The sequence below is a fragment of the Oncorhynchus kisutch genome, linkage group LG7, assembly GCF_002021735.2.
Source record: "Oncorhynchus kisutch isolate 150728-3 linkage group LG7, Okis_V2, whole genome shotgun sequence".
NCBI classification, from domain to species: Eukaryota; Metazoa; Chordata; class Actinopteri; order Salmoniformes; family Salmonidae; genus Oncorhynchus; species Oncorhynchus kisutch.
Genome location: NC_034180.2, coordinates 52,725,970 through 52,736,845, shown reverse-complemented (window position 1 = coordinate 52,736,845; position 10,876 = coordinate 52,725,970). Strand labels below are relative to the sequence as shown.

Genomic DNA, 10,876 nt, shown 5'->3' with positions numbered 1-10,876 from the left:
TGTCGCTCTCTCTCTCGCTCTCTCTCTCTGTCGCTCTCTCTCTCTCTGTCGCTCTCTCTCTCTCTCTGTCGCTCTCTCTCTCTCTCTGTCGCTCTCTCTCTCTCTCTGTCGCTCTCTCTCTCTCTGTCGCTCTCTCTCTCTCTGTCGCTCTCTCTCTCTCTCTGTCGTTCTCTCTCTCTGTCGTTCTCTCTCTCTCTCTGTCGCTCTCTCTCTCTCTCTGTCGCTCTCTCTCTCTCTCTGTCGCTCTCTCTCTCTGTCGCTCTCTCTCTCTCTGTCGCTCTCTCTCTCTCTCTGTCGCTCTCTCTCTCTCTCTGTCGCTCTCTCTCTCTCTGTCGCTCTCTCTCTCTGTCGCTCTCTCTCTCTCTCTGTCGCTCTCTCTCTGTCGCTCTCTCTCTCTCTCTGTCGCTCTCTCTCTCTCTGTCGCTCTCTCTCTCTCTCTGTCGCTCTCTCTCTCTCTCTGTCGCTCTCTCTCTCTCTCTGTCGCTCTCTCTCTCTCTCTGTCGCTCTCTCTCTCTCTCTGTCGCTCTCTCTCTCTGTCGCTCTCTCTCTCTGTCCGCTCTCTCTCTCTCTCTGTCGCTCTCTCTCTCTCTCTGTCGCTCTCTCTCTCTGTCTCTCTCTCTCTGTCTCTCTCTCTCTCTGTCTCTCTCTCTGTCTCTCTCTGTCTCTCTCTCTCTGTCTCTCTCTCTCTGTCTCATTCTAGACAGAGATGGTCTAGAGTGATTTGAAGTTAGAGCCACACAGAGCCGGAGGCGGCCATTTTAGTGCTTCACACAGCCGTGTGGCTTTGTTCAGGCAGATGGCGTTAAGCTGAGAGTTAGGAGGTAGTTACAGAGGGAAGGACAGACACAGACGCAGTCCCCAGAGGATGACTGGGGATGAGGAGAGGACGGAGGAAGACTTCTGAGGAGAATTCATTCATAAATGCACCCCAGTACACACAACAAACAGCATGGATGCCAAAGAGACACTACTAATACGGCTGTGTTCCTACCTCAGCCATATCGATGGTTCCTACAGCCAGGGTCTTGTCTCATTGTGTTCCTACCTCAGCCATATCGATGGTTCCTACCTCAGCCATATCGATGGTTCCTACAGCCAGGGTCTTGTCTCATTATGTTCCTACCTCAGCCATATCGATGGTTCCTACAGCCAGGGTCTTGTCTCATTATGTTCCTACCTCAGCCATATCGATGGTTCCTACAGCCAGGGTCTTGTCTCATTGTGTTCCTACCTCAGCCATATCGATGGTTCCTACAGCCAGGGTCTTCTCTCATTATGTGCCTACCTCAGCCATATTGATGGTTCCTACCTCAGCCATATCGATGGTTCCTACCTCAGCCATATCGATGGTTCCTACAGCCAGGGTCTTCTCTCATTATGTGCCTACCTCAGCCATATTGATGGTTCCTACCTCAGCCATATCGATGGTTCCTACCTCAGCCATATCGATGGTTCCTACAGCCAGGGTCTTCTCTCATTATGTTCCTACCTCAGCCATATCGATGGTTCCTACCTCAGCCATATCGATGGTTCCTACAGCCAGGGTCTTGTCTCATTGTGTTCCTACCTCAGCCATATCGATAGTTCCTACAGCCAGGGTCTTGTCTCATTGTGTTCCTACCTCAGCCATATCGATGGTTCCTACAGCCAGGGTCTTGTCTCATTGTGTTCCTACCTCAGCCATATCGATGGTTCCTACCTCAGCCATATCGATGGTTCCTACATCCAGGGTCTTCTCTCATTGTGTTCCTACCTCAGCCATATCGATGGTTCCTACCTCAGCCATATCGATAGTTCCTACAGCCAGGGTCTTGTCTCATTGTGTTCCTACCTCAGCCATATCGATGGTTCCTACAGCCAGGGTCTTGTCTCATTATGTTCCTACCTCAGCCATATCGATGGTTCCTACCTCAGCCATATCGATGGTTCCTACCTCAGCCATATCGATAGTTCCTACAGCCAGGGTCTTGTCTCATTGTGTTCCTACCTCAGCCATATCGATGGTTCCTACAGCCAGGGTCTTGTCTCATTATGTTCCTACCTCAGCCATATCGATGGTTCCTACAGCCAGGGTCTTGTCTCATTATGTTCCTACCTCAACCATATCGATGGTTCCTACAGCCAGGGTCTTGTCTCATTATGTTCCTACCTCAACCATAACGATGGTTCCTACCTCAGCCATATCGATGGTTCCTACAGCCAGGGTCTTGTCTCATTGTGTTCCTACCTCAGCCATATCGATGGTTCCTACAGCCAGGGTCTTGTATCCCAGGATAGTCCTGTTCTTGTATCTCTTCCTCCTCTGCAGCAGGATCTGGAGCTTGTTACCCTCTCTCTTCAGGAAGTGAGGGTACTGAGGATGGATGAAAAACAGTAAAAATAAAGAGAAGAATTAGCCACCTATTTTTGTTTTTTAACCCTTTTTTCTCTCCCCTTTTTCGTGGTCTCCAATTGGTCGTATTTACTGTCTTGTTTCATCGCTGCAACTCCCATATGGACTCGGGAGAGGCGAAGGTCGAGAGCCGTGTGTCCTCCGAAACACAACCCAGCCAAGCCTCACTGCTTCTTGACACACTGCTCGCTTAACCCAGAAGCCAGCCGCACCAATGTGTCGGAGGAAACACCGTACACCTGGCGACCGTGTCAGCGTGCACTGCTCCCGGCCCGCCACAGGAGTCGCTAGTGCGCGATGAGACAAGGATATCCCTGCCAGCCAAGCCCTCCCCTAACCCGGACGACGCTGGGACAATTGTGCGTCTCCCCATGGACCTCCCGGTGGTGGCCGGCTGCGACAGAGCCTGGACTCTAACCCAGAGTCTCTGGTGGCACAGCTAGCGCTGCGATGCTGTGCCTTAGACCACTGCGCCACCCGGAATGCCCTGCCACATATTTCTACAGTATAGAACAGTGTTGGCATGACAGGGAAGATAGGATGAGGGTAAGTCATAGGGCAGTGGGCCGGATGCTGACTCTGACATACAGTACCAGTCAGAGGTTTGGACACACCTACTCAATCATGGGTTTTTCTTAATTTTTTTTACAAATGTTTTACATTGTATAATAATAGTGAAGACATCAAAACTTTGATAAAACACATATGGAATCATGTAGTAACCAAAAAAGTGTTAAACAAATTAATTTTATTTTTCATAATTGAGATTCTTCAAAGTAGCCACCCTTTGCCTTGATGAGAGCTTTGAAACACTCTTGTCATTCTCTCATCCAGCGTCATGAGGAATGCTTTTCCAACAGTCTTGAAGGAGTTCCCACATATGCTGAGCACTTGTTGGCTGCTTTTCCTTCACTTTGCGGTCCAACTCATCCCAAACCATCTCAATTGGGTTGAGGTCAGTGATTGTGGAGGCGAGGTCATCTGATGCAGCGCAGCACTCAATCACTCTCCTTCTTGGTCAAATAGCCCTTACACAGCCTGGAGGTATGTTTTGGGTCATTGTCCTGTTGATAAACAAATGATAGTCCCACAAAGCACAAACCGGATGGAATCAGTCAGACCAAAGGACAGATGTCCCCCAGTCTAATGTCCCCCGGTCTAATGTCCCCCAGTCTATTGTCCCCTAGTCTAATGTCCCCGGTGTAATGTCCCCCAGTCTAATGTCCCCCAGTCTAATGTCCCCCAGTCTATTGTCCCCCAGTCTAATGTCCCCCAGTCTAATGTCCCCCAGTCTAATGTCCCCCGGTCTATTGTCCCCTAGTCTAATGTCCCCAGTCTAATGTCCCCCAGTCTAATGTCCATTGCTCGTGTTTCTCGGCCCAAGCAAGTCTCTTCCTCTTATTGGTGTCCTTTAGTAGTGGTTTCTCTTGAACAGTTGATGTTGTGTCTGTTACTTGAACTCTGTGAAGCATTTAATTGGGCTGCAATTACTGAGGTGCAGGTAACTCTTTTGAACTTATCCTCTGCAGCAGAGGTAACTCTGGGTCTTCCTTTCCTGTGGCGGTCCTCATGAGAGCCAGTTTCATTATAGCGCTTGATGGTTTTTACAACTGCACTTGAAGAAACTTTAACAGTTCTTGAAATGTTCATGATTGACTGACATTCATGTCTTAAAGTAATGATGGACTGTCATTTCTCTTTGCTTATGTGAGTTGTTCTTAACATAATATGGACTTGGTCTTTTACCAAATAGGGCTATCTTCTGTATATCACCCTACCTTTTCACAACACAACTAAAATGCTCAAACTAATTAAGAAGGCAAGAAATTCCACAAATTAACTTTTAACAAGGCACACCTGTTAATTGAAATGCATTCCAGGTGACTACCTCATGAAGCTGGTTGAGAGAATACCAAGAGTGTGCAAAGATGTCATCAAGGTCATGGTCATCAAGGTGGCTACTTTGAGGAATCTAAAATATTAAACATTTTTTGATTTGTTTAACACTTTTTTGGTTACTACATGATTCCATATGCATTATTTCATAGTTTTGACGTCTTCACTATTATTTTACAATGTAGAAAATAGTAAAAATAAAGAAAAACCCTTGAATGAGTAGGTGTGTCCAACCTTTTGACTGGTACTGTATATGCAGAAAAGCCAACAGACATGTTTATCTAGAGTGTTTACCTAGAGTGAGAAGGTGAGAGCCAGGTCAGTCTGTCTATCTAGTGTTTACCTGCAGTGAGAAGGTGAGAGCCAGGTCAGTCTGTCTATCTAGTGTTTACCTGCAGTGAGAAGGTGAGAGCCAGGTCAGTCTATCTAGTGTTTACCTGCAGTGAGAAGGTGAGAGCCAGGTCAGTCTGTCTATCTAGTGTTTACCTGCAGTGAGAAGGTGAGAGCCAGGTCAGTCTATCTAGTGTTTACCTGCAGTGAGAAGGTGAGAGCCAGGTCAGTCTGTCTATCTAGTGTTTACCTGCAGTGAGAAGGTGAGAGCCAGGTCAGTCTGTCTATCTAGTGTTTACCTGCAGTGAGAAGGTGAGAGCCAAGTCAGTCTGTCTATCTAGTGTTTACCTGCAGTGAGAAGGTGAGAGCCAGGTCAGTCTGTCTATCTAGTGTTTACCTGCAGTGAGAAGGTGAGAGCCAGGTCAGTCTGTCTATCTAGTGTTTACCTGCAGTGAGAAGGTGAGAGCCAAGTCAGTCTGTCTATCTAGTGTTTACCTGCAGTGAGAAGGTGAGAGCCAGGTCAGTCTGTCTATCTAGTGTTTACCTGCAGTGAGAAGGTGAGAGCCAGGTCAGTCTGTCTATCTAGTGTTTACCTGCAGTGAGAAGGTGAGAGCCAGGTCAGTCTGTCTATCTAGTGTTTACCTGCAGTGAGAAGGTGAGAGCCAAGTCAGTCTGTCTATATAGTGTTTACCTGCAGTGAGAAGGTGAGAGCCAAGTCAGTCTGTCTATCTAGTGTTTACCTGCAGTGAGAAGGTGAGAGCCAGGTCAGTCTGTCTATCTAGTGTTTACCTGCAGTGAGAAGGTGAGAGCCAAGTCAGTCTGTCTATATAGTGTTTACCTGCAGTGAGAAGGTGAGAGCCAGGTCAGTCTGTCTATCTAGTGTTTACCTGCAGTGAGAAGGTGAGAGCCAGGTCAGTCTGTCTATCTAGTGTTTACCTGCAGTGAGAAGGTGAGAGCCAGGTCAGTCTATCTAGTGTTTACCTGCAGTGAGAAGGTGAGAGCCAGGTCAGTCTGTCTATCTAGTGTTTACCTGCAGTGAGAAGGTGAGAGCCAGGTCAGTCTATCTAGTGTTTACCTGCAGTGAGAAGGTGAGAGCCAGGTCAGTCTGTCTATCTAGTGTTTACCTGCAGTGAGAAGGTGAGAGCCAGGTCAGTCTGTCTATCTAGTGTTTACCTGCAGTGAGAAGGTGAGAGCCAAGTCAGTCTGTCTATCTAGTGTTTACCTGCAGTGAGAAGGTGAGAGCCAGGTCAGTCTGTCTATCTAGTGTTTACCTGCAGTGAGAAGGTGAGAGCCAGGTCAGTCTGTCTATCTAGTGTTTACCTGCAGTGAGAAGGTGAGAGCCAAGTCAGTCTGTCTATCTAGTGTTTACCTGCAGTGAGAAGGTGAGAGCCAGGTCAGTCTGTCTATCTAGTGTTTACCTGCAGTGAGAAGGTGAGAGCCAGGTCAGTCTGTCTATCTAGTGTTTACCTGCAGTGAGAAGGTGAGAGCCAAGTCAGTCTGTCTATCTAGTGTTTACCTGCAGTGAGAAGGTGAGAGCCAGGTCAGTCTGTCTATCTAGTGTTTACCTGCAGTGAGAAGGTGAGAGCCAAGTCAGTCTGTCTATATAGTGTTTACCTGCAGTGAGAAGGTGAGAGCCAAGTCAGTCTGTCTATCTAGTGTTTACCTGCAGTGAGAAGGTGAGAGCCAGGTCAGTCTGTCTATCTAGTGTTTACCTGCAGTGAGAAGGTGAGAGCCAAGTCAGTCTGTCTATATAGTGTTTACCTGCAGTGAGAAGGTGAGAGCCAGGTCAGTCTGTCTATCTAGTGTTTACCTGCAGTGAGAAGGTGAGAGCCAGGTCAGTCTGTCTATCTAGTGTTTACCTGCAGTGAGAAGGTGAGAGCCAGGTCAGTCTGTCTAGTGTTTACCTGCAGTGAGAAGGTGAGAGCCAGGTCAGTCTGTCTATCTAGTGTTTACCTGCAGTGAGAAGGTGAGAGCCAGGTCAGTCTGTCTATATAGTGTTTACCTGCAGTGAGAAGGTGAGAGCCAGGTCAGTCTGTCTATCTAGTGTTTACCTGCAGTGAGAAGGTGAGAGCCAGGTCAGTCTGTCTATCTAGTGTTTACCTGCAGTGAGAAGGTGAGAGCCAAGTCAGTCTGTCTATATAGTGTTTACCTGCAGTGAGAAGGTGAGAGCCAGGTCAGTCTGTCTATCTAGTGTTTACCTGCAGTGAGAAGGTGAGAGCCAGGTCAGTCTGTCTAGTGTTTACCTGCAGTGAGAAGGTGAGAGCCAAGTCAGTCTCCACTGAGCCACTAGGGGGCAGCACTATCTCATGGGACCTCAGGATCCTCTTGGAACCCTAGGGAAAGGAATCACATCAGACCAGCACTCATTTCCATTATCCAGGATTTGACTGTTTTATGCCGTAATGGTGCAGTGAAATAACTGTTTTTAATAGCTTAATGTTGCATAGGATTACGTTTTATAAGTCATGTTTAAAAAAAAGAAACAAATAAATCTGAAAGGTATTATCTCGGCTTGCATGTTAAATTAAGCAATGCTCTACAAAGCTCTAATATTCAACCAGCAGGCACCAGTAGAGGAAGCAGGGGAAAGTGATGCACGGGGAAAAAACATCAGCCAGGTTGAATAGCATTTGTCTGACAGGATGTGTGTGACATGCAGTGTACATACAGGATATACAGTATAGTGCATTCAGAAAGAATTCAGACCCCCTGGACTCTTTTTCCACATTTTGTTACGTTACAGCCTGAATTCTAAAATTGATTAAATTAAATGATTTCCTCAATCAATCAACACTCAATACCTCATAATGACGTCACAATACCCCATGATGACATCACAATACCCCATAATGACATCGCAATACCTCATAATCACAATACCTCATAATGACATCACAATACCTCATAATGACATCACAATACCTCATAATGACAAAGCGACAGGTTTGTAGAAATGTTTGCAATTGTATAAATACATTTTTTTTTAAACACATATACCTTATTGACTTAAGTATTCAGACCCTTTGCTATGAGACTCAAAATTGAGCTCAGGTGAATCCTGTTTCCATGGATCATCCTTGAGATGTTTCTACAACTTGATTGAAGTCCACCTGTGATGAATTCAGAAAGGCACACACCTGTCTATATAAAGGTCCCACAGTTGACAGTGAATGTTAGAGAAAAACCAAGCCATGAGGTCGAAGGAATTGTCCGTAGAGCTCCGAGACAGGATTGAGTCGAGGCACAAATCTGGGGAAGGGTACCAAAAAATGTCTGCAGCATTGAAGGTCCCCAAGAACACAGTGGCCTCCATCATTCTTAAATGGAAGAAGTTTGGAACCACCAAGACTCTTCCTAGAGCTGGCTGCCTGGCCAAACTGAGTAATCGCGGGAGAAGGGTCTTGGTCAGGGAGGTGACCAAGAACCCGATGGTCACTCTGACAGAGCTCTAGAGTTCCTCTATGGAGATGGGAGAACCTTCCAGAAGAACAACCATCTCTGCAGCACTCCACCAATCAGGCCTTTATGGTAGACTGGCCAGACAGAAGCCATTCCTTAGTAAAAAAGTGCATGACAGCCCGCTTGGAATTTTCCAAAATGTACCTTAAGGACTCTCAGACCATGAGAAACAAGATGATCTGGTCTGATGAAACCAAGAATGAACTCTTTGGCCTGAATGCCAAGTGTCACATCTGGAGGAAACCTGGCACCATCCCTACTGTGAAGCATGGTGGTGGCAGCGTCAAGCTGTGGGGAGGTTTTTCAGCTGCAGGGACTGGGAGACTAGTCAGGATCGAAGGAAAGATGAACGGAGCAAAGTACAGAGAGATACTTGGATAGTGGAAACCTGCTCCAGAGCGCTCAGGACCTCAGACTGGGGTGACGGTTCACCTTCCAACAAGACAATGAGCCTAAGCACACAGCCAAGACAACGCAGGAGTGGCTTCGGGACAAGAGATCTAACATCTCTGGAGAGTCCTGAAAAAAGCTGTGCAGCGAAGCCCCCTATCCAACCTGACAGAGCTTGAGAGGATCTGCAGAGAAGGATGGGAGAAACTCCCCAAATACAGGTGTGCCAAGCTTGTAGCGCCATACCCAAGAAGACTCTAGGCTGTAATCACTACCAAAGGTGCTTTAACAAAGCACTGAGTAAAAGGTCTGAATACTTATGGAAACGTCATATTTCTGTTTATTTATTTTTTGGAAAACATTTCCAAAAACCTGTTTTTGCTTTGTCATTATAGGGTATTGTGATGTCATTATAGGGTATTGTGATGTCATTATAGGGTATTGTGATGTCATTATAGGGTATTGTGATGTCATTATAGGGTATTGTGATGTCATTATAGGGTATTGTGATGTCATTATAGGGTATTGTGTGTAGATTGATGAGGGGGAAAAACAATTTAATCAATTTTAGAATAAGTCTATAAAACGTAAACAAAATGTGGGAAAAGTCAAGGGGTCTGACTACTTTCTGACATGTATGTGTGAGCTCTGTGTGTAAATGCAGCATTTATAGTGTGTGTACAGTATGTGTAGATATTGCATCCGGGTGTGTCCCTGTCGTACCTCCAGCCATGTGAGGTGTTTCTGAAGGAGAACGCGATGGTCATACCTGGATTTTGACAGCGATGACCACAGAGATGAGCTCCTTATCCAGCTCCCTCAGGACCACCAACCTCTTCAGAGTCAGACTGCACAACCTGCACACAGACGATAAGAGACAAAATTACAACTGGTCTCTAACGCACACACAGAGAACCCCCACAAAAGACCGGCAGGCAGACAGACCGGCAGGCAGACAGACAGACCTTTATAATATTACAATGTTTGAGTAAACAGATCATTCACAGTCAAAGCACAGCCATGTTAGCCGCCCATAAACATAGAAACCCAAACCTTCATCAAGTCTATTAGTCTGAAAGTTGTTGTTAGTCTGAAAGTAATTAGTCTGAAAGTTATTAGTCTGTAAATTGTTATACGTCTGTAAGTTGTTATTAGTCTGTAAGTTGTAATTAGTCTGTAAGTTGTTATTAGTCTGAAAGTTGTTATTAGTCTGAAAGTTGTTATTAGTCTGTAAGTTGTTATTAGTCTGAAAGTTGTTATTAGTCTAAGTTGTTATTAGTCTGTAAGTTGTTATTAGTCTGAAAGTTGTTATTAGTCTAAGTTGTTATTAGTCTGAAAGTTGTTATTAGTCTGTAAGTTATTAGTCTAAGTTGTTATTAGTCTGAAAGTAATTCGTCTGTAAGTTGTTATTAGTCTGTAAGTTGTTATTAGTCTGTAAGTTGTTATTAGTCTGTAAGTTGTTATTAGTCTGTAAGTTGTTATTAGTCTGAAAGTTGGTATTAGTCTGTAAGTTATTAGTCTAAGTTGTTATTAGTCTGAAAGTAATTCGTCTGTAAGTTGTTATTAGTCTGAAAGTTGTTATTAGTCTGAAAGTTGTTATTAGTCTGAAAGTAATTCGTCTGTAAGTTGTTATTAGTCTAAGTTGTTATTAGTCTGTAAGTTGTTATTAGTCTGTAAGTTGTTATTAGTCTGTAAGTTGTTATTAGTCTGAAAGTTGTTATTAGTCTGAAAGTTGTTATTAGTCTGTAAGTTGTTATTAGTCTGAAAGTTGTTATTAGTCTGAAAGTTGTTATTAGTCTGTAAGTTGTTATTAGTCTGTAAGTTGTTATTAGTCTGAAAGTTGTTATTAGTCTGAAAGTTGTTATTAGTCTGAAAGTTGTTATTAGTCTGTAAGTTGTTATTAGTCTGTAAGTTGTTATTAGTCTGTAAGTTGTTATTAGTCTGAAAGTTGTTATTAGTCTGTAAGTTGTTATTAGTCTGTAAGTTGTTATTAGTCTGTAAGTTGTTATTAGTCTGAAAGTTGTTATTAGTCTGTAAGTTGTTATTAGTCTGAAAGTTGTTATTAGTCTGTAAGTTGTTATTAGTCTGTAAGTTGTTATTAGTCTGTAAGTTGTTATTAGTCTGTAAGTTGTTATTAGTCTGAAAGTTGTTATTAGTCTGAAAGTTGTTATTAGTCTGAAAGTTGTTATTAGTCTGTAAGTTGTTATTAGTCTGTAAGTTGTTATTAGTCTGTAAGTTGTTATTAGTCTGTAAGTTGTTATTAGTCTAAGTTGTTATTAGTCTGTAAGTTGTTATTAGTCTGAAAGTTGTTATTAGTCTGAAAGTTGTTATTAGTCTGAAAGTTGTTATTAGTCTGAAAGTTGTTATTAGTCTGAAAGTTGTTATTAGTCTGAAAGTTGTTATTAGTCT

At 44.2% G+C, this 10,876-nt stretch overlaps 1 protein-coding gene across 6 annotated transcripts in view; it reads right to left on the bottom strand.

Annotated features, from left to right (window-relative positions):
• The window catches only part of pacs2 (phosphofurin acidic cluster sorting protein 2), a 105,588-nt gene that overhangs the window by 46,658 nt on the left and 48,054 nt on the right, over window positions 1–10,876 (bottom strand). For 4 of the 6 annotated variants that reach the window (XM_031829323.1, XM_031829320.1, XM_031829318.1 and 1 more), the window contains exons 2-4: window positions 9,237–9,324; window positions 6,862–6,951; window positions 2,228–2,353 (exon numbers count right to left, since the gene is read on the bottom strand). In XM_031829323.1, the coding sequence (XP_031685183.1) occupies window positions 2,228–2,353; window positions 6,862–6,951; window positions 9,237–9,324 (304 nt within the window). Of the gene's footprint in view, window positions 1–991; window positions 2,204–2,227; window positions 2,354–4,917; window positions 6,194–6,861; window positions 6,952–9,236; window positions 9,325–10,876 lie in introns of those variants that run through there. The other 2 variants (XM_031829321.1, XM_031829322.1) reach the window with 2 other exon arrangements.